Source organism: Salmo salar, chromosome 21, assembly GCF_965601325.2.
Source record: "Salmo salar chromosome 21, fSalSal1, whole genome shotgun sequence".
NCBI classification, from domain to species: domain Eukaryota; kingdom Metazoa; phylum Chordata; class Actinopteri; order Salmoniformes; family Salmonidae; genus Salmo; species Salmo salar.
Window position 1 is genome coordinate 31672057 of NC_138311.1, and position 24127 is coordinate 31696183.

Here is a 24127-nt window from a genome sequence, read left to right on the forward strand (position 1 = left end):
GCCTTAACCTGGGGGTCACTGGGGCGCCACTACATCGCCATGTTCGAGTCCACCCAGAACGTGATGCTGAAGCCCACAGAGACCTGGAGAGAAGCCCTGCTTGACACCCGCGTCATGGACCTCTTCTTCACCGTGAGTCTTACCTTTCTCTCCTTTTCGTCTCTCTGTAGCTAGAATATCCTTGTGTCCTGCTGACTGTTCTTTGACCATTTGTCTTCTCTTGTAGTTCTTACCACAGATTAGGAGAGGGAGGGTTTGAACTGTGTATTCTATGAGGCATGTGAAACATATGACATATTTTATAGTGAGGCATGTATTAAAAATTATCTTTATTGCAGTGTAGTAGTATTTTTCCGAGGTGACGTGTAGATATGGTAGTGAAACTTGTTTTTATAAAGTGTTTGTGTCTGAGTGTGGAACAAATCAGTCAACTCTCCCTCAGCATCCAGGCTCTCTCTGCCAAATACTGCTCCCTTCTCCTCCAGGCAATATCCCCAACTGGATGCTTCTCTCTATTCTGCATCTCTCAATTTCTACAATTGACATGAGATATGTTGTTGGATGACTGAGGTTGAGAGGCCCCATAGAGGAAGATATCTTTTGTATTATGGCCTTTTTTTGTCCAGCTTCTCTGCAAAGTTCTAAATGTGTAACCCCCTCTCGTTTCATGGAGTGGTTTGAGACCAGAAGATCTATTGTATTGTCTGACCACTGACCAGCATATTGGTCTAACAGGGCTAGTGTCTCTTACCTCCCTCTGTGGTATTTGTGGTAGATGGGGTGTTTGTTATTGTAAGACTGCTGTAGTGCAACTGTTTGTCGTGTGTGTGTGTGTGTGTGTGTGTGTGTGTGTGTGTGTGTGTGTGTGTGTTTTGGTGGGTGCTCAGCTGCTGCTCCTCAATCCTCAGCTGTGAGGGTGAAGGCCCATGGAGGGGGCCGTCCAGACACGTGCCGCCAGGGTCAGAGTTCAAACAGAGTGATGGCAGGATTACACGCTAACCCTGGGGTTATTAGGGCCCTATAAAATTGGCGTTGCGGACAGGATCACAGAATCCAGACAAATGGAATTCAACCATTTTATTTTTTGAATCATAAGACATGAACAAAATGCATCAATGATTTGTATTTTCCTGCAACATTCTGGAACGACACAAGAATGTGTGCGCGTGCGCGTCTGTGATGCTAATGATAACCTTCTGGTAGATGGAAAGGCTTTCCCAAAAACCTTCTCAAATAAATGTTAACTACACAGTAGCCTATGCCTACCTGGCAAAATTGTATCATGATTCTGTAATCACATGAGCGCTACAGAAACATAGCTAACCAAACAACGGTATCTGGCTGGTGCCCACTTGCATTAAAGGGTAACTACACCCAAAAAATCTAATGTCTTCTGTTTTTCCCCAGACCTAAAAAGTGGTCTCCTTATGTGGTTTAAGCATTGTTGTGGATTTAGAACATCCAATTCTGTTGTTTTTCTATTTGAAACGTATGATTTTGAGGTAAAAACAGGTAGAAATGGAAACCCAGGAGAAAACAGAATTTTGGGGGAAAATAAGACAGATTTTATAGGGCCCTAGATTAGGGGGCCCCGTTAACACCCCCCGCCTCGCATACCTTAAGGACCCTGAGGGGGTCCATCTCCCCCCTGTGTAGGTGTCAATCTCCCTTTAAATGACCCTACTCTGGAAGCGAAGTGGTCTAGGAGGGTTGAAGAGGGGCAGAATATAGCGAAAGAGGTCTCCCTCCAGGTACATAGAATCACCTAGGTCCTTTACATTGCAAAGTTGAAGCTTCAGTTCAGTGACTAACAGATCTGAAAGAAATAACAAATGTTAGAGGTAATTTGAATGAATTGCGTTCTCAGTTCCACTCTGAGACATTGGTCTAGGCCGGGGAGGATATATCGGCGATGGGAATGACGCCACCCTCAAAATACATTGTATCCATCCCCTCTGTTTTTTTGACACCTAGCGGAATGAGCTCTAAGTTAACATTTTCCCCACCAGCTGCAATTTGGGTCTACGACTGTTTTTGTTTGTGGTTTGCGTTGGTTTTGGCTTGTGAGAGTGGCTTTAATTTGTCATTCTCACACGTACACTCCAGCTCTGTTTGCCCAGTAAACCCAATCAGGGCTGCGCCTGTAGAGCTGAGCCTATGATGATGTGACGATGGCTGATTCTACCCTGGGCGACAGTAACTGAATCTGACAAACGAAGGAGTGAGAAAAGGAGAGAGAGGGAGACAATCATACGGAAGCGCTCAGTTAATTAAAAAAACCCAGAAAGGGGAGCCTTCAATCCCCCTGAGGAAACAGACACCAGGCTTTGTCTCCTGCTATAAATAGGAGATTCATTCTCTCCGCAGAGGAGTACCCAGTCTTGTTTTGATTCCCCCTCTACCCCCTGCCTGTCTCTAACTATAGTCGTACTCGAGGCGATTGGCATAGCTAGCGTTGCGCGGATGTTCGTTGGTGCAGCTGTTTTTAGAGCGCGTGCGGTGTGCGACCTTTGGCCTTGCGTTCTTTTTCTCTCTCTCCCTCTTTCCTTCCCTCCACTCCACTCCTCCAGAGAATGACTTCAGACTCTGGAGAGGGCAGCAGCAGCACTCACCAGCAGCAGAGATCTCTTTGCTACGCTACATTAGCATCAGAGTCCTTGGAACACAGTGGCCGACAACCAACCACTACAGCTGGGGGAGGGAGGGAGGGAAAGCCAGAAAGGGAGTGAGACAGGGAGGTTGAGAGAAGGAGTTTCTCAGAGGAAGAAAGGAGACTTGAGGTGGGGAGAGTGTTCTGGAGCTGTTTGGGGTTGCGTTGGGATTGTGTGGCTAGCACCTGGGTTTTTTCAGGGTCTATAACAGTAAGAGAGGGGGAGAAAAAGCAGACCGAGAGAATAGACAGAGTTCAGAGCCAGGCGTCCACATTGCACTGCCTGTCAGTGATAGCACACGTTGCTCCACAGTGGAGCTGAAGCCGCCTCACTGCCGGTCACTACGCATCCGATTCACCATGCAGGTTCTCTCTCACTACTGACTGACTCTGGGTTTGACTGAGACGGCCTCGGAAAGTTTCAGACTGGCTCTGTGATCGAGTGGTATTGTCTGTGTTGACTTCCAGAGTTACTGTGTCTGGGTCCAGTGGCTGGCATTTTGAGCATTCATTCTCTGTTCACTTTGCTTCAGAAGACGGTGAGTCTGTCACTTCAGTTTGTCTTATAATGCTGTCTTTTTCTGGTTGTAAACAGAAACTACTGAAACTGCATTGAGAGTTGTGGCTCTGTCAGTTGTACCCGTGGCATAACCGGCCCTGGTCAGGTGTGTGTATGAGCCGTGTCACTTTGTCTGAGATGCACAATGTTGTACGGGAGGTACAAATCATATTTGGTGTCTATTCCATTACAGCCCAGTCTTTGTAGATAAAATAACCTGGATAGGTTTTCATCCAGCTGCTTTCACGGCTCTGCTCATTTTACATTCATGGTCTCACACAATCATCATAATCGTCATCAGAAAAATGATATTCTCTGTCCTTTAAAACTAACATGGGCAAGAGCTTGTATGTTATTATGTGTCCCTTGCTCAAAAGAACAACTATTTAATTATAACCTTCCATGCTCCTCTCCACTCAGGTCCACATAAAGATCCGTGAGGACTCAGACATGGCCCAGGACTCCCTGCAGTGCCTGGCCCAGCTGGCTTCCATGCATGGCCCAATCTTCCCTGATGAGAGTGCCCAGGTCTCCTACCTGGCCCACCTGGTGGAGGGGCTTCTCAGCATGATCAATGGGTGAGTCTGTCAGAGCCTTAGACTAATTCTGGTTGGTTTCAATGGACCCAATCCAGGGCTAGAAACACTGCTGCCCTCTGTGCATGCAAGAAGCTCTAAATGAATTTGATACTTGGGCCTGTATCAGTACTGCATGATGATTATGATGGGCTGTATGTGTATGTGTGTTAGTGGGATTATTTGGACTGGAGGCTGGTAGCATGAAAAATGTGATTTGTATGTAATCGACTTGTGTGTCCTCTCAGTTGAAGTAGTACTTATCTGAATCAACAGGGCTCTGCTCGAATGTATAAATAAAACACACACACACCCACACTTGTGCTCGGAACTCGTGACTCAGTAGGCGCAGTGAGTTAGGGGCTCGCTTGCCCGCTCACTCTCTCCGTAATCACCTATTCCTGGAGCTTTTTTCCAGTTGCATCATCGGAAAACCATGCGGGCAGGATGGCCAATCTGCAGTGGTTGAACAGTTCTGCTTGCTATTGAAATCTATCAGATAAGGTTTAGCGAGCCGCACTGTTCTAGGCAGTAGGCTAGCTACGGCAAGCAGGCCTCAAGACAGTACTCTAACTGGGGCTGTGGAAACATGGCCCTACCCAGGCAATAGGTACTGCTCAGTGCTCACACACTGGGCAGCACTGCGTCTGCTTTCATACCATACCTGTTTCAAACATATCTTTCTGAAATACATTTTATAATTTTTTTTACTCATATTTGTCTGATTTTGAATGAAATTGGCCAACATTCCTCTATGGTTGTGTTTTGTTTGTGTCCCTCCCCCAGGATAGAGATCGAGGACTCTGAGGCAGTAGGTATCTCTAACATCATCTCCAACCTGATCAGCACATTTCCCCGTGTCATCCTGACTGCCCTGCCCAGCGAGCTCTTCACCTCCTTCATCAACTGTCTCACCCTCCTCACCTGCTCTTTTGGACGCAGCGCCGCCCTGGAGGAAGTGGTCAGCATTACACTCAATCCTTACTGCAGGAACATTCCATAGTTGCTCCATTCTTTTATTTTTCATTCTGTTGCGTTGAAAACGCACATTCAATGAGTCTCTCTACTCTCCTCCCTTCTCTCGCCCTCTTTTTCTCTCACCCTTCTAGCTGGATAAGGATGACATGGTATACATGGAGGCGTATGACAAGCTGTTAGAGTCATGGCTGACCCTGGTTCAGGATGATGAACATTTCCCCCGCGGCTGCTTCGTCCAGCCCGCTGTTCAGGTCTTCAACTCCTACATCCAGTGTCACCTGGCTGCACCTGACGGCACCCGCAACCTGGTGAGACACACACACACACACACACACTCATCACACACACACATCAATCTAGTTTCAAATAAGCAGTCAGTCAATTGTTTTTATGGGTAAATGCTATGTCAGCGCTTTCAACAGTCAATCCACCATGATCCACATCTTCTAACTCCTTTGTCATACATTCCATCATTCTCTTTCTGTTTTCTTTCTTCCTCGCTCTGTCTTCATCTGACTCTTCTCCTTCCTTGGTCTCGGTTCCTCTTTAATGTCATGGTCCCTCCCTCCCTCCAGACGGTGAACGGCGTGGCATCTCATGAGGAGGATGAGATTAACGAGTTACAGGAGGATGACAGAGAGCTGTTCTCAGATCAGCTGGCCAGCATCGGCATGTTAGGACGCATAGCAGCCAACCACTGTATCCCCCTACTGACCAGGTATACATACGGACGTGTGTATATGTGTGTGTGTATGAATGTGTATATTTACAGTTGAAGTCGGAAGTTTACATACACCTTAGCCAAATGCATTTAAACTCAGTTTTTCACAATTCCTGACATCGAATCCTAATAAAAATACCCTGTCTTAGGTCAGTTTGAATTACCACTTTATTTTAAGAATGTGAAATGTCATAATAATAGGAGAGAGAATGATTTATTTCAGCTTTTATTTCTGTCATCACATTCCCAATGGGTCAGAAGTTTACATACACTCAATTAGTATTTGGTAGCATTGCCTTTAAATTGTTTAACTTGGGTCAAACGTTTCGGGTAGCCTTCCACAAGCTTCCCACAATAAGTTGGGTGAATTTTGGCCCATTACTCCTGACAGAGCTGGTGTAACTGAGTCAGGTTTGTAGGCCTTCTTGCTCGCACATGCTTTTTCAGTTCTGCCCACAAATGTTCTATAGGATTGAGGTCAGGGCTTTGTGATGGCCACTCCAATACCTTGACTTTGTTGTCCTTAAGCCATTTTGCAACAACTTTGGAAGTATGCTTGGGGTCATTGTCCATTTGGAAGACCTACTTGCGACTAAGCTTTAACTTCCTGACTGATGTCTTGAGATGTTGCTTCAATATATCCACATAATTTTCCATCCTCATGATGCCATCTACTTTGTGAAGTGCACCAGTCCCTCCTGCAGCAAAGCACCCCCACAACATGATGCTGCCACCCCCGTGGTTCACGGTTGGGATGGTGTTCTTCGGCTTGCAAGCCTCCCCCTTTTTCCTCCAAACATAACGATGGTCATTATGACCAAACAATTCTATTTTTGTTTCATCAGACCAGACGATATTTCTCCAAAAAGTACGATCTTTGTCCCCATGTGCAGTTGCAAACCATAGTCTGGCTTTTTTATGGCGGTTTTGGAGCAGTGGCTTCTTCCTTGCTGAGTGGCCTCTCAGGTTATGTCGATATAGAACTCGTTTTACTGTGGATATAGATACTTTTGTACCTGTTTCCTCCAGCATCTTCACAAGGTCCTTTGCTGTTGTTCTGGGATTGATTTGTACTTTTCGCACCAAAGTACGTTCATCTCTAGGAGACAGAACGCGTCTCCTTCCTGAGCGGTATGACGGTTGCGTGGTCACATGGTGTTTATACTTGCGTACTATTGTTTGTACAGATGAACGTGGTACCTTCAGGCGTTTGGAAATTTCTCCCAAGGATGAACCAGACTTGTTGAGGTCTACAATTTCTTTCTGAGGTCTTGACTTATTTCTTTTGATTTTCCCTTGATGTCAAGCACAGAGGCACTGAGTTTGAAGGTAGGCCTTGAAACACATCCACATGTATACCTCCAATTGACTCAAATGATGTCAATTAGCTTATCAGAAGCTTCTAAAGCCATGACATAATTTTCTGGAATTTTCCAAGCTGTTTAAAGGCACAGTCAACTTAGTGTACGTAAACTTCTGACCCACTGGAATAGTGATACAGTGAATTATAAGTGAAATAATCTGTCTGCATACAATTGTTGAAAAAATTACTTGTCATGCACAAAGTAGATGTCCTAACCGACTTGCCAAAACTATAGTTTGTTAACCTGTCTGGGCGAGGTGGGACGCAGCCAGTGGAATCGCGTGGAGCGAAATACAAATACCTCAAAAATGCTATAACTTCAATTTCTCAAACATATGACTATTTTACTCCATTTTAAAGACAAGACTCTCGTTAATCTAACCACATTGTCCGATTTCAAAAAGGCTTTACAGCGAAAGCAAAACATTAGATTATGTCAGGAGAGTACCCTGCCAAAAATAATCACACAGCCATTTTCAAAGCAAGCATATTTGTCACAAAAACCAAAACCACAGCTAAATGCAGCACTAACCTTTGATGATCTTCATCAGATGACACTCCTAGGACATTATGTTATACATGCGTTTTGTTCAATCAAGTTCATATTTATATCAAAAAACAGCTTTTTACATTAGCTAGTGATGTTCAGAACTAGCATACCCACCGCAAACATCCAGTGAATTTACTAAATTACTCATGATAAACGTTCACAAAATACATAATTATTTTAAGAATTATAGATACAGAACTCCTTTATGCAATCGCGGTGTCAGATTTTAAAATAGCTTTTCGGCGAAAGCACATTTTGCAATATTCTGAGTACATAGCCCAGCCATCACGGCTAGCTATTTTGACACCCACCAAGTTTGGGGCTCACCAAACTCAGAAATACTATTAGAAAAATTGGATTACCTTTGCTGTTCTTTGTCAGAATGCACTCCCAGGACTTCTACTTCAACAACAAATGTTTTGGTTCCAAATAATCCAAAGTTATATTCAAATAGCTCCGTTTTGTTCGTGCATTCAGGTCACTATCCGAAGGGTGATGCGCGAGCGCATTTCGTGACAGAAAATGTCAAAATATTCCATTACTGTACTTCGAAGCATGTCAAACGCTGTTTAAAATCAATTTTTATACAATTTTTCTCATAAAATAGCGATAATATTCCAACCGGGCGACGTTGTATTCATTCAAAGGCTGAAAGAAAAAAATGGAGAATTCTCGTGAACGCGCCTCTCAGTCTCACTGTCCCCAGGCTGACCACTCACAAATTCTCCTGCTGTTCTTCGCCCAGAGACAGCAGACACCCCATTCCACTTTCTGGCGCCTTCTGAGAGCCAATGAAAGCCTTAGAAAATGTCACGTTATAGCAGAGATGCTGTATTTTTGATAGAGATGCAACAGAAGGACAACAAATTGTCAGACAGGGCACTTCCTGTATGAAATCTTCCCAGGTTTTGGCCTGCCATATGAGTTCTGTTATACACAGACACCATTCAAACAGTTTTAGAAACTTTAGAGTTTTCTATCCAAATCTACTATCTATTATATGCATATTCTCGTTTCTGGGCAAGAGTAGTAACCAGTTTAAATCGGGTACGTTTTTTTATCTGGCCGTGCAAATACTGCCCCCTAGCCCCAACAGGTTAACAAGAAATTTGTGGAGTGGTTGAAAAATGAGTTTTAATGACTCCAGCCTAAGTGTATGTAAACTTCCGACTTCAACTGTATAAATGTATGTATATGTACAGTTGAAGTCTGAGGTTTACATACACTTAGGTTGAAGTCATTAAAACTAGTTTTTCAATCACTCCACAAATTGGTTGAAAACTCCACACACACCTCTTGCTATTAGACTATCCCCTAGCTGTGTAAACATGATTCTGACCTGTGTGTGTGTGGTCAGTCTGTTGGAGGAGCGGGTGACGCGGCTCCACGGCCAGCTCCAGAGGACCCAGCAGCACCTCATGAACTCGTCTAACCCCGGATCAGTGGACCGCAAGGTCCTGGACGACCTCTACGAAGACATCCACTGGCTCATACTGGTCTCAGGTCAGTGGATTACTGGGATCATATTTACTCAGAATAGTCCACTCAGAAAATATATTTTTTTGTTTAATTATAAGGCACGATTCCCAACATAAGGCACAATCAATCAATCAATCAAATGTATTTATAAAGCCTTTTTTACATCAGCAGATGTCACAGTGCTATACAAAACCCCAGCCTAAAACCCCAAACACCAAGCAATGCAGATGTAGAAGCATGGAGGCTAGGAAAAACTCCTTAGAAAGGCAGGAACCTAGGAAGAAACCTAGAGTGGAACCAGGCTCTGAGGGGTGGCCAGTCCTCTTCTGGCTGTGCCGGGTGGAGATTATAAGAGTACATGCATTAAGGCCAGATTGTTCTTCAAGATGTTCAAACGTTCATAGATGACCAACAGGGTCAAATAAAACCATAGTGGTTGTAGAGGGTGCAACAGGTCAACACCTCAGGAGTAAATGTCAGTTGGCTTTTCATAGCTGAGCATTCAGAGTTAGAGACAGCAGGTGCGGTAGAAAGAGAGCGTGTCGAAAACAGCAGGTCCGGGACAAGGTAGCACATCCGGTGAACAGGTCAGGGTTCCATAGCCGCAGGCAGAACAGTTGAAACTAGAGCAGCAGCACGACCAGGTGGACTGGGGATAGCAAGGAGTCATCAGGCCAGGTAGTCCTGAGGCATGGTCATAGGGCCCAGGTCCTCTGGGTGAGAGGGAGATATTGCAGCATAGATACTGGAGGCTGAGACGGGTGGGGTCAGGACACTGTGGCCCCGTCCGACGATACCCCCGGACAGGGCCAACCAGGCAGGACATAACCCCACCCACTTTGCCAAAGCACAGTCCCCACACCACTAGACGGATATCAACAGACCACCAATTTACTACCCTGAGACAAAGCTGAGTATAGCCCACGAAGATCTCCTCCACCACACAAGCCCGATGGGGCACAAAACCGGACGGGAAGATCCCATGTGACTCAAGTAACGCACCCCTTCTAGGGACAGTATGGAATGGCACTAGTGAGTCACTCCCCGTAATAGGGTCAGAGGCAGAGATCCAAGTGGAGACAGGGGAGCCAGCAAAGAAGAGACAGCAAGGGTGGTTTGTCGCTCCAGTGCCTTGCCGTTCACCTTCGCACCCCTGGGCCTGACTACACTCAATCATAGGACCTATTGAAGTGACGAGTCATCAGTAAAGACTTAATGGTTGAGACAGAATCTGCGTCTCTCACATGGATAGGCAGACCATTACATAAAAATGGAGCTCTAAAGGAGAAAGCCCTGCCTCCAGCTGCTTGCTTAGAAATTCTAAGGACAATAAGGAGGCCTGAGTCTTGTGACCGTAGCGAACGCATAGGTACGTACAGCAGGACCATATCAGAGAGATTAGGTAGGAGCATTGCACTAGTCTAATCTAGAAGTGACAAAAGCATGGATTAGCTTTTCTGCATAATTTTGGGACAAAACGTTTCAGATTTTTTGCAATATTCTTGATATGTTTGTCAAAAGAGAGCTCAGGGTCCCGAGTAACGCCGAGGTCCTTCAGTTTTATTTGAGACGACACCATCAAGATTATTTTCTTATTACATTTTTTTATTTCACCTTATTTATTTCACACACTGCGACCTGGCCAAGATAAAGCAAAGCAAGGCAACAAACAACAACACAGAGTTACACATGGAATAAACAAGCATACAGTCAATAACACAATAGAAAAAAAGAAAGTCTATATACAGTGTGCAAATGGTGTGAGGAGGTAAGGCAATAAATAGGCCATAGTAGCGACGTAATTACAATTTAGCAAATTAACACTGGAGTGATTGATGTGCAAGTAGAAATACAATACTGGTGTGCAAAAGAGCAGAAAAGTAAATAACTATGGGGATGAGTAGGTAGATTGGGTGGGCTATTTACAGATGGGCTATGTACAGCTGCAGTGATCGGTTAGCTGCTCAGATAGCTGATGTTTAAAGTTAGTGAGGGAAATATAAGTCTCCAGCTTCAGTGATTTTTGCAATTCGTTCCAGTCATTGGCAGCAGAGAACTGGAAGGAAAGGCGACCAAATGAGGTGTTGGCTTTGGGGATGACCAGTGAGATATACCTGCTGGAGCGTGTGCTACGGGTGGGTGTTACGGTGACCAGTGAGCTGAGATAAGGCGGAGTTTTACCTATTAAAGACTTATAGATGACATGGAGCCAGTGTGTCTGGCGACGAATATGTAGCGAGGGCCAGCCAACGAGAGCATTCAGGTCGCAGTGGTGGGTGGTATATGGGGCTTTGGTGACAAAACGGATGGGACTGTGATAGACTGCATCCAGTTTGTTGAGTTGAGTGTTGGAGGCTATTTTGTAAATGACATCACGGATGTCGAGGATCGGTAGGATAGTCAGTTTTACGAGGGTATGTTTGGCTTCGTGAGTGAAGGAGGCTTTGTTGCGAAATAGGAAGCTGATTCTGGATTTCATTTTGGAGATGTTTAATATGAGTCTGGAAGGAGAGTTTACAGTCTAGCCAGACACCTAGGTATTTGTAGTTGTCCACATATTCTAAGTCAGAACCGTCCAGAGTAGTGATGCTAGTCGGGCGGGCAGGTGCGGGCAGCGAACGGTTGAAAAGCATTTAGTTTTACTAGCGTTTAAGAGCAGTTGGAGGCCACGGAAGGAGTGTTGTATGGCATTGAAGCTCGTTTGGAGGTTAGTTAACTAGGCAAGTCAGTTAAGAACAAATTCTTATTTACAATGATGGCCTAGGAACAGTGGGTTAACTGCCTTGTTCATGGGCACAACGACAGATTTTTTTTACCTTGTCAGCTCGGGGATTCGATCGAGCAACCTTTTTGTTACTGGCCCAACGCTCTAAACACTAGGCGACCTCTCCCGCCCCATCCTTATGTCTGAAACACAGGCTTCCAGGGTAGGGAATTTTGGGGCTTCACCATGTTTCATCGAAATGTACAGCTAGCTGTGTGTCATCCGCATAGTGAAAGTTGACATTGTGTTTCCGGATGATATATATATGTATACAGTGGGGGAAAAAACGTATTTGATCCCCTGCTGATTTTGTACGTTTGCCCACTGACAAAGAAAGGATCAGTCTATAATTTTAATGGTAGGTTTATTTGAACAGTGAGAGACAGAATAACAACAAAAATATCCAGAAAAACGCATGTCAAAAATGTTATAAATTGATTTGCATTTTAATGAGGGAAATAAGTATTTGACCCCCTCTCAATCAGGAAGATTTCTAGCTCCCAGGTGTCTTTTATACAGGTAACGAGCTGAGATTAGGAGCACACTCCTAATCTCATGGATTTATTGTGTAACAAATAAATATATATATATATTTATTTGTTACACAATAAATCCATGCATAAAACAACAAGGGACCACTCTATCAGTGGTCCCTTGTTGTTTTATGCATGGATTTATTGTGTAACAAATCTTTTTAGCATTCAGTCCGTTTTAGGTTTCATTTTATGCTAATGCACCATAACTGCACTCTGGGGGGCATAGACTATGTCCTTAGATCTCCTTAGTTGTTTTTAGGGACTAAATTTAGGCTGGGAGGCAGGCTGCGCTGGTGTATTGGTGCATGGCAGGAATGTTGGTTCGTGGAGGGCCAGGCCACCAGTTGTGCAACTGCTTTGATGTATAGTACATTTTAGCATTCCCATTGGCTACAGAATTCCCCTTCAGTGCGTAACTCAATTTGCACCCCTAGTTGGTTCTCTCTTAGTGTGCTCAGAGTTTTCTAGGGTATCCTAGCAACTGATAAAGAATGGCATTGGTAGTAATTTATTAGTGGACCGCTTCACTGCAGTGAGCATGATGTTTGCTCTGTTTGAGAATGTTTTCTTCTGAAAGTGCCTCCATAACAGATTGTTTCTGGTAAGTGCGAGTCCTAGTTGTAATTGTGAATGCAAATGATTTGTGTGTGTGTGTGTGTGTATGTGTTCCAGGCTACCTCCTGGCAGATGACCCTCAGGGTGAGACTCCTCTGATCCCGGCTGAGGTGATGGAGTATTCTATCAACCACTCTACTGAGGTAGACATCAACACCACCCTGCAGATACTGGGCTCCCCTGGAGAGAAGGCCTCCTCTATCCCAGGATGCAACAGGACAGACTCCGTCATCAGGTAAGGGAGGGACTACTTAATTGCAAACACCTAGTTTCGTATCAAATTCCCAGATCTAAATTGGATGGCTGGTTTGAAAGGAATGACTAAAACCTACAGACACTCAGGCCAGTGGACCAGAGTTGCTCATCTCCGCTATAAATCCATCAACTAATGGGTCTAAAACGCACTGTCTCAGTCAGTGATCTAATGAACAGCATGGACAGTCTCCCCTCATTGTGCTCTGTCACGTTCACACCAGTGCGCTGTCTGTCCGGAGTGTGCCTTGTAAAAACCTACTGTCCCGTGGCATGGCAGCAGCTTTTTCCTTATAGTATTTTCTAGGCGGGGCACAAAGGTCCACATAGCACTACACAGGCCATCTGGCACAGAAACTGTCCATTGAAGCCAACAGAAGGCTTTTTTAGGCGGCAACAGATCTAGGTATTGGTTCCTCGCACCACCAGTACAATACAATGGTAGGGGAAATATTACGTACAGTGCAGGGCCAATGAGCCATGTGTGTGCACGCATTTGGGTGTGGTGCCAGCGCCACAGAGGGGGAATGCCCTGGCACAGACCCAGCCATGCCAGCCGCTCACACACACACACACACACACACACACACACACACACACAAACAGGATCTTGGACACACACATGATGGCGTAGCGGCCTAGCCAGCCTTAGAGCAGCCCCAGCACCAGCCCTCCCAGCCCCAGACCACCACTCCCCAACATTCATTTAAGGCAGGGCCGGGTGCTGCTAAGACTAGTAGGGGGCTGGGGTAGTGTGTGCGTGTCTGCACGCGTGCTTTTGGGGTCGGGGGTTACATGGGCAATCATATAGGGAATTTGAGGTGGTGGGGGTCGTGATAGTGGGCTCTGGATTGTTCTTTGTGGGGGCAAGGGGGCACAGGGACAGAGGAATGGAAAGGCAAGAGGCCGGGCATCGGATTTCCTAATAACACCGTGCGACCCCGGCTCTGTTAATGTCAATGGGCTTTTATTTTTGCAAACAATGTGAAACAGTGCAGTCATGCTGTGTGGGCACGTACTGAGGCCCATCTCTTACATACAGAACACTAAGCTGCACTAAGCCCTCAATCTCTCTGGACTTTGTCACGTGTGTGTGGTCATTTGTTGTGTGTGTCAACGTGGTCATTTGTTGTAGGAGTTACTGAAATGAACAGACTAAATCCCCACTTCTTTCTTTTGTTCTTCCCCTCCCCTCTTGCTCATCCTGGCATTGGCTTCTTATTACAATTTATCCACCTCTTTTTCCTCCTCTCTCTCTTTTGCCATTTCTTTCTCTTTAACCTCTATCATTCCTTCACTCTCCCTGTCCCCTCTCTCAGGTTGTTGTCAGCGGTGTTGAGGACGTCAGAGGTAGAGTCCAGGGCCACCAGGGCCAGTCTGACAGAGCTGCTCAGCCCTCAGATGGGGAAGGACATTGTCTGGTTCCTCAAACGCTGGGCTAAGACTTACCTACTGGTGGACGAGAAACTCTACGGACAGGTACAACTACCACCAGACTAGGGATGTGACAAATGGAGAAAAGAATCTTAACGTTTAAACTGCCATTTCTTAAAACGGTTTTCCGTTAAAACAATAAGACAAATTCACACAGTTCCATGTGAATTCACAATGCAGATGGTCTACATCGTGCTTCCCGCTGACAGAGAATACCTTATTTATGCTGCTGGTGCTTTTCAGGAGAGTAGCGCGTGTAGCTCGTTGTCGTCCAATCACAAGTCATCAAACCGGCACTTGGCTACAGTCATAGAGCAAAAGCCTCCAAGTGACAAGTTATTAGGATATTCTAGGCTAATCAATGGAAGATGGAATTAAAATTACAGAACTAAAAGTTAAATGAGAAGGACCGGCTACAACACCAAGAGCCAGCCGTTAGTAATAATTTGAATGGATTTGTTGTTATTTACTGTAGGATTCAGAAGGGGAGAAAGTTATGTAGTCTCAATTAGCCTAGCTGACATTAGCTAGCTGCTTATCTCAGTTTGAGGCAGTCAAGACAGAGATACTATGTAATCAGATGAGATGATAAATACAGTGCATTCGGAAAGTATTCAGACCCGTTGACTTTATCCACATTTTGTTACGTTACAGCCTTATTCTAAAATGGATGAAACAGTTTTTTCCCCTCAATCTACAAACAATAATCAATAATGACAGTGAAAACAGGGTTAGAAATGTTTGCAAATTTAGAAAAAGTTTAAAACAGATACCTTATTTACATAAGTATTCAGACCCTTTGCTATGAGACTCAAAATTGAGCTCCAGTGCATCCTGTTTCCATTGATCATCCTTGAGCTGTTTCTACAACTTGTGGTAAATTCTCAATGCTAGAGGCATCACAACAGACACCCTGGTTCGAATCCAAGCAGTATCACAACCGGCCGTGATTGGAGTCCCATAGGTCGGCGAGCAATTGGCCCAGCGTTGTCCGGGTTTGGCCGGTGTAGGCAGTCATTGTAAATAAGAATTTGTTCTTAACTGACTTGCCTAGTTAAATAAAGGTTAAATAAAAAACTAAATAAAATAAAAGTAGTTTTTTTCACTCCTAACGTTACAGGATTGTTTCATTAGGTATTTGTAACATTTTTATTTTCACTTTATGATGATGATCGGTACCTGTTAGTGGTAGTTTTGTGATAACTGCACTGTGAATTACATTTTGTAATAAAAAAAAATATACTCTACCGTTAAAAAGTTTGGGGTCACTTAGAAATGTCCTTGTTTTTCATTAAATGAGTTGCAAAATGAATAGGAAATAGTCAAGACTTTGACAAGGTTATAAATAATGATTTTTAATAATTGTGTCCTTCAAACTTTGCTTTCGTCAAATAATATTCCATTTGCAGCAATTACAGCCTTGCAGACCTTTGGAATTCTAGTTGTCAATTTGTTGAGGTAATTTGAAGAGATTTCACCCCTTGCTTCCTGAAGCACCTCCCACAAGTTGGATTAGCTTGATGGGCACTTCCTACGTACCATACGGTCAAGCTGCTCCCACAACTGCTCAATAGGGTTGAGGTCCGGTGACTGTGCTGGCCACTCCATTATAGACAGAATACCAGCTGACTGCTTCTTCCTTAAATAGTTATTGCATAGTTTGGAGCTGTGCTTTGGGTCATTGTCCTGTTGTAGGAGGAAATTGGCTCCAATTAAGCGCCGTCCACAGGGTATGGCATGGCGTTGCAAAATGGAGTGATAGCCTTCCTCCTTCAAGATCCATTTTACCCTGTACAAATCTCCCACTTTACCACCATCAAATCACCTCCAGGCCATCACATTGCCTCCACCATGCTTGACAGATGGCGTCAAGCAGTCCTGCATCTTTTCATTTGTTCTGCGTCTCACGAATGTTCTTCTTTGTGATCCGAACACCTCAAACTTAGATTGGTCTGTCCATAACACTTTTTTCCAGTCTTGCTCCGTCGAACGTCTGTTCTTTTGCCCATCTTAATCCTTTATTTTTATTGGCCAGTCTGAGATATGGCTTTTTCTTTGCAACTCTGCCTAGAAGGCCAGCATCCCGGAGTCGCCTCTGCACTGTTGACGTTGAGACTGGTGTTTTGCGGGTACTATTTAATGAAGCTGCCAGATGAGGACTTGTGAAGCGTCTGTTTCTCAAACTAGACAGTTGTGCACCGGGGCCTCCCACTCTTTATATTCTGGTTAGAGCCAGTTTGCGCTGTTCTGTGAAGGGAGTAGTACACAGCGTTGTACGAGATCTTCAGGTTCTTGGCAATTTCTCGCATGGATTAGCCTTCATTTCTCAGAACAAGAATAGACTGACGAGTTTCAGAAGAAAGTTCTTTGTTTCTGGCCATTTTGAGCCTGTAATCGAACCCACAAATGCTGATGCTCCGGATACTCAACAAGTCTAAAGAAGGCCAGTTTTATTGCTTCTTTAATCAGAACAACAGTTTTCAGCTGTGCTAACATTATTGCAAAAGGGTTTTCTAATGATCAATTAGCCTTTTAAAATGATAAACTTGGATTAGCTAACACAATGTGCCATTGGAACACAGGAGTGGTGGTTGCTGATAAATGGCCTCTGTACGCCAATGTAGATATTCCATAAAAAATCTGCCGTTTCCAGCTACAATAGTCATTTACAACATTAACAATGTCTACACTGTGTTTCTGATCAATTTGATATTTTTATGGATGAAAAATTTGCTTTTCTTTCAAAAACGAGGACATTTCTAAGTAACCCTAAACTTTTGAACGGAAGGGATTTTTTTTCCTTAACGTTAAGGATCACAATTTTGTTGAAACGTTCGCACCCCATACACCAGACACCACTGTCTGATTTTGTCTTAATGTGGTCGTCCATAATAACACTTCTCACTCCAACCCTCTGAGTGTGAAGGCCCTATAACATGGTGCAGCAGGTAGCCTAGTGGTTAGAGCGTTGGGCCAGTAACCGGAAGGTTGCTCGATCGAATCCCAAAGCTGACAAGGTAAAAATCTGTGGTTCTGACCCTGAACAAGGCAGTTAACCCACTGTTCCTAGGCTATTATTGTAAATAGGAGTTTGTTCTTTACTGACTTGCCTAGTTAAACAAAGTTTAAATAAAACAATAACACTGGCATGGTAATGGACTTGGCATGGATTTGACAGATGACTTGAAATGCCAGGGATTGTCCTCCATCACTGTCTACAGTAGCTAAGCTCTGAGAGCTCTCATAAGTGTTCTTAAAGTAGCCCTCTAAAGCCCTCCTTGTAGAGTTCTGTTATGTTTACACCACCAGTGTAATTTCACCTTAACCCCAGTGTACTCTCTGGAAGTGTGTCTTGTAAAACCGGGTTCGCTGTGGGTTGTGGCATGGTGTGGAGCAGTGCAGTATACCACTGGACTGGACCGTGCAGCCAGTTCACTGACATCAGCTGCCATGGCTATTTATGATGTGATCTGTTCAAGTGTTGCAGTGATTTTCATCTGTCCCTCAAACCATTTCACACCTGTCCCTCAAACCATTTCACACCTATCTTTCTCACTCTTTTCATCCCTCCTTCAGATCAGTATACCTCTGAGCACTGCATTCGGGGCTGACACGGAGGGGGCCCAGTGGATTGTGGGATACCTGCTGGAGAAAGTGATCAACAACCTGTCTGTGTGGAGCTCTGAACCTGAACTGGCTAACGACACGGTGGAGCTACTGGTCTGTCTGGTGGAGAAGAGGGAGAGGTTCGACACTGACTTATGTATCCCAACTTGAACAATGCACAAACAAACATCTAGTTAGCAAATAAGCCCAAACTTTGGTGCTTGAAACAACTACCCCTTGTGGTGGAGTGATAGTAGATAAGAAAAGAGAAAATGTATCTCGCCAATGATTATCACATGCCAACAAACCTTTCTCCATCCCTCCTCTCTCAGGGCCAACATAGTGGTGCAGTGTGAGAACTGGTGGAACTTAGCAAAGCAGTTTGCCAGCCGCAGCCCTCCCCTGGACCTGCTGTCCAGCTCAGTACAAAGGACCCTGATGAAGGCCCTGGTTCTGGGGGGCTTCGCACACATGGACTCAGACACCAAGCAGCAATACTGGACCGAGGTAGAACCCCAAAGACCACAAAGCCTACCTTTTTCTAAAATTTAATCTTATTTCAATTGATTTTAAACCTAACCATACTGATAACCTTAAGCCTAACTTTACATTTAAATTAAGACCAGAAATACATTGTTTTCATGAATTTTTACAATCTGCCAATTTGGATTTTGTGTCCTTGGTAACTCTTGGAAACCCTACCAAACAGTGCTCACCTTACTGCTGTCCCCACACACTCAGCAACGATGGTATTAATTAATGATGTTTTACGTTCTGTTGTGTGCCTCCATGTTGTCAGTAGGTACTTCATGTCCCACATCTCATCAATGTGATGGCTTGTTGAAGTAATGTTGTTAATGCCATGTATCGTGTTTGAGAGCTCAAGCTTTGTACTTGCAGCGCAAAAATTGTAATATTTCTTCATCAGGGCCGACAGTTTTTCAACATGGCATCTTGTATTCTGGTTCTAGATATGCCATTAGGGCAAGGTTAACCAACTGGTGGCCCGCTGGACGAATTTGGCCCGCGGGTGATTTCATTTGGCCCCCCATGTTTTCTGAGCCCCCAAATTTGTAATTTTTTACGTAGACTAAAAACAGCTCCAAGTGATTTTTTTTAAATGTTGGAAATCTGTTCCAAAGTATTCCCACACAAGAGATATGTGATTGTATACAAATGTAAGCAAGGTTTGAAATTCATCTCTGTTTGGGCTTCTTGCGGTCAATTTGTAATTACAGCTGAAGTCGGAAGTTTACATACACCTTAGCCAAATACATTTAAACTCCGTTTTTCACAATTCCTGACATTTAATCCTAGTAAAAATTCCCTGTTTTAGGTCAGTTAGGATCACCACTTTATTTTAAGAATGTGAAATGTCAGAATAATAGTAATGAGAATGATTTATTTCAGCTTTTATTTCTTTCATCACATTCCCAGTGGGTCAGATGTTTACATACACTGAATTAGTATTTGGTAGCATTGTTTAACTTGGGCGAAATGTTTCGGCTAGCCTTCCACAAGCTTCCCACAATAAGTTGGGTGAATTTTGCCCATTACTCCTGACAGAGCTGGTGTAACTGAGTCAGGTTTGTAGGCCTCCTTGCTCGCACACGCTTTTTCAGTTCTGCCCAAAAATGTTCTATAGGATTGAGGTCAGGGCATTGTGATGGCCACTCCAATACCTTGACTTTGTTGTCCCTAAGCCATTTTGCCACAACTTTGGAAGTATGCTTGGGGTCATTGTCCATTTGGAAGACCTATTTGCGACCAAGCTTTAACTTCCTGACTGATGTCTTGAGATGTTGCTTCAATATATCCACATAATTATCCTACCTCATGATGCTATCTATTTTGTTAAGTGCACCAGTCCCTCCTGCAGCAAAGCACTCCCACAACATGATGCTGCCACCCCCGTGGTTCACGGTTGGGATGGTGTTCTTCGGCTTGCAAGCCTCCCCCTTCCTCCTCCAAACATAACGATGGTCATTATGACCAAACAGTTCTATTTTTGTTTCATCAGACCAGAGGACTTTTCTCCAAAAAGTACGATCTTTGTCCCCATGTGCAGTTGCAAACCGTAGTCTGGCTTGTTTATGGCGGTTTTGGAGCAGTGACTTCTTCTTTGCTGAGTGGCCTTTTCAGGTTATGTCGATATAGGACTCGTTTTACTGTGGATATAGATACTTTTGTACCTGTTTTCTCCAGCATCTTCACAAGGTCCTTTGCTGTTGTTCTGGGATTGATTTGCACTTTTTGCACCAAAGTACATTTATCTCTAGGAGACAGAACGCGTCTCCTTCCTGAGCGGTATGACGGCTGCGTGGTCCCATGGTGTTTATACTTGCGTACTATTGTTTGTACAGATGAACGTGGTACCTCCAGGCATTTGGAAATTGCTCCCAAGGATGAACCAGACTTGTGGAGGTCTACAATTTTTTCCGGCAGTCTTGGCTGAATTATTTTGATTTTCCCATGATGTCAAGCACAGAGGCACTGAGTTTGAAGGTAGGCCTTGAAATACATCCACAGGTACACCTCCAATTGACTCAAATTATGTCAATTAGCCTATCAGAAGCTTCTAAAGCCGTGACATAATTATCTGGAATTTTCCAAGCTGTTTAAAGGCACAGTCAACTTAGTGTATGTAAACTTCTGACCCATTGTTAGAAAAATGACTTGTGTCATGCACAAAGTAGATGTCCTAACTGACTTGCAAAAAGTATAGTTTGTAATAAGAAATTTGTGGAGTGGTTGAAAAACGAGTTTTAATGACTCCAACCTAAGTGCATGTGAACTTCCGACTTCAACTGTATGTTCTGGCCCCCTGACCATCCACTCGAGAAAAAAATTGGCCCTCGGCTGAATCTAGTTGATGATCCCTGCATTAGGGTATTGAAGCCGACATCCTCTACCATTTAACAATGGCTGCATATCAACTGCAGTCATTGCTGTGATTTTCTCACTCCGCCCATAATCGCACTTCTGACAGAAATGGTTTGGCTCTCACGGTGCCTCTCTTTCAGCATTGCACCTGTATTGCCACAGTAGCTCAATTCTACCTCGCAAAGTTTGCATTTCTTCACCTTCTCATTTAACTTCTCAAAGTACTGCCATACAGAACTTCGCAGCTGCCGCTTCCCTGTCTCTCTTTCATTTTTACAACTGTTAACGACTATCTGTGGCAAATCATTTTTTTCTTCTAAGCGTTACCGATCCCAAATTCGTTTAAACGTCATACCCCTACATGGAACCCCCCACTCTGAATCCCTGAATGGAACTAACTTGCGCACACACGCCTTTCCAAGGACCCAGAGAAATGGAGCTAGAACTGAAAGTCGCAAGTGTAATTTCCCTTCAGATTTCCTCTATATAGGCTCTCTTTACCATAGACTTTAGTTGGTAACAAGTTGTGAGCTCAAATGTCTTTTCCCTACTATGGTGATTCTATTTAACCACTCTCCCTATAGACTTCAGTAGTAACAAACGGCGAAGCCAAATGATTTAGCCAAAACCATTAGACCTCCCTAGAGTCTATGGTTTGATAATGATCCTCATAATGATCTTGAAGGCCATTCTATAGTAATGCAAGATGACTCCAAAGCCATTAGTAGAGATCTATGAATGAGACGGCAGCTGTCTTGCCTTCCAGCTGCTGTGACTAGTGTGTACAGTAGCCCATTCAAGAAGAGGTGGGAATGAAAATAGCCTGCAGCTGATCTTTGTCTCTTCTTCCCCGCTCTCCTTCTTTGGGGGCTGGGGCCAGGTTACTGTAAAGCACTTTGTGACAAATGTTGTTGATTGATCACCTCTCTCTCCCTTCCTCCCTTTCTCTTCCTCCAGGTGCTGCACCCCCTCCAGCAGCGCTTCCTCAACCTGATCAACCAGGAGAACTTTCCTCAGATCTGTCAGGAGGAGAGTGTGAAGCGGGAGATCGTCGCCACCCTGGAGGCGCTGTGTGGCATCGCCGAGGCAACGCAGATCGACAACGTGGCGTCTCTCTTCAGCTTCCTCATGGACTTCCTGTCCAGTTGCATCGGCCTGATGGAGGTGTACCGCAACACGCCCGAGACGATCAACCTCATCATCGAGGTGTTCGTGGAGGTCGCCCACAAACAGATCTGCTACCTTGGAGAGGTGAGGATAGAAAAAACACTTAATCGCTTTAATAATAACTACACACTTAGAATTACAAATCCCTACACTTGTATTATGTGTAGAGCAATGTAATCGAATATGGGGCTTCCACTGGAAAGAGTTAACAGCCACCTCTTCTCCCTCTCTGACCCCCAGTCTAAGTCTATGAAGCTTTACGAGGTGTGCCTGACGCTGCTGCAGGTCTACTCTAAGAACAACCTGGGCAGGAAGAGGGCTGATGTGGCTGCTGAGGAGGACCAGTACCAGGACCTGCTGCTCATCATGGAGCTGCTCACCAACCTGCTCTCTAAGGAGTTCATTGACTTCTCAGACACAGGTGTGGACGGTGGGTGTGTGACATCAGTCTGCATTTATGTATAATACTTTAAGTTCCTAGTTAGTTATCAATACTTATCAAATTGTATTGATCACATACACATATTTAGCAGATGTTATTGCGGGTGTAGCGAAATTCCTATGTTCCTAGCTCCTAGGGAGTGCAGTAATATCTAACAATACACACAAATCTAAAAGTAAAATAATGGAATTAAGACTAGCAATGTTGGAGTGGCATTGACTAAATACAGTATATACATATGAGATGAGTAAAGCAGTATGTAAACATTAAAGTGACTAGTGTTCCATTATTAAAGTGGCCAGTGATTATATGTACATAGAGCAGCAGCCTCTAAGGTGCAGGGCTGAGTAACCAACCGGGTGGTAGCCAGCTTGTGATGGCTATTTAACAGAATGATGGCCTTGATAGAAGCTGTTTTTCAGTGTCTCAGTCCCAGCTTTGATGCACCTGTACTGACCTCGCCTTCTGAATGATAGTGGGTAGAACAGGTCGTGGCTCAGGTGGTTGTTGTCCTTGATGATCTTTTTGGCCTTCCTGTGACATCGGTTGCTGTAGGTGTCCCGGAGGGCAGCCAGTGTGCCTCCAGTGATGCGTTGGGCAGACCGCACCACCCTCTGGAGAGCCCTGCGGTTGCGGGCGGCGCAGTTGCAAATACCAGGCGGTGATACAGCCTAACAGGATGCTCTCAATTGTGCATCTGCAAAAGTTTCTAGGGGTCTTAGGGGCTAAGCCGTAGGCACTGTTGCGCCTTCTTCACCACACTGTCTGTGTGGGTGGACCATTTCAGATTGTCAGTGACGTGTACACCGAGGAACTTGAAGCTTTCCACCTTCTCCACTACGGTCCCGTCGATGTTTATAGGGATGTGCTCACACTGCTTCTTCCTGAAGTCCACGATCAGCTCCTTTGTTTTGACATTGAGGGAGAGGGTTGTTTTCCTGGCACCACTCTGCCTCCCTGTAGGCTGTCTCGTCATTGTTGGTAATCAGGCGTACTACTGTTGTGTCGTCTGCAAACTTGATGATTTGAGTTCGGAGGCGTGTGTGGCCACGCAGTCAAGATTGAACAGGGAGTACAGAAGGGGGCTGAGCATGCACCCTTGTCGGGCCCCTGTGTTGAGGATCAGTGAAGTGCAGGTGTTGTTTCCTACATTCACCACCTGGGGGCGGCCCGTCAGGAAGTCCAGGACCCAGTTGCATAGGGTGGATTTCAGACCCATGGCCCTGAGCTTGATGATGAGCTTGGCGGGTACTATGGTGTTGAAGGCTGAGCTATAGTCAACTTACAGAATCCTGTGGTGTGTGTGTTTTTTGATGGTGGAACAGATGAGGTTTTCCGGGGTCAGGAGCAGGGTTCGGGAGCGGCAGGTCGGTCGGTGTCGGCTGCAGACGTAGTTCTGTTTGGCGTCAACATCATTCTGCCTCTCATGTCTCAGGACCTACTCAAGGTAAGACCCAGGGCCCAGTCCCAGTACTTAAACAATGCTTCTTCCTTACTTGAAGTAATCACTGATGTACATTCTGTCACTGTACTACAAACTGTTGTTAAACTGG

At 44.7% G+C, this 24127-nt stretch overlaps 1 protein-coding gene across 2 annotated transcripts in view; it reads left to right on the forward strand.

Moving 5' to 3' along the window:
- LOC106582068 (exportin-4) overlaps positions 1-24127 on the forward strand; it is a 43594-nt gene that overhangs the window by 17443 nt on the left and 2024 nt on the right. Inside the window, exons 7-19 of one of the 2 annotated variants that reach the window (XM_082967099.1) lie at positions 19-132; positions 3630-3787; positions 4571-4745; positions 4894-5070; positions 5338-5480; positions 8754-8899; positions 12848-13025; positions 14362-14521; positions 18053-18222; positions 18415-18589; positions 21923-22216; positions 22373-22562; positions 23900-24021. In XM_082967099.1, coding sequence (XP_082823225.1) covers positions 19-132; positions 3630-3787; positions 4571-4745; positions 4894-5070; positions 5338-5480; positions 8754-8899; positions 12848-13025; positions 14362-14521; positions 18053-18222; positions 18415-18589; positions 21923-22216; positions 22373-22562; positions 23900-24021 — 2202 coding nt within the window. The remainder of the gene's footprint in view (positions 1-18; positions 133-3629; positions 3788-4570; positions 4746-4893; positions 5071-5337; positions 5481-8753; positions 8900-12847; positions 13026-14361; positions 14522-18052; positions 18223-18414; positions 18590-21922; positions 22217-22372; positions 22563-23899; positions 24022-24127) is intronic. The other variant, XM_082967100.1, reaches the window with a different exon arrangement.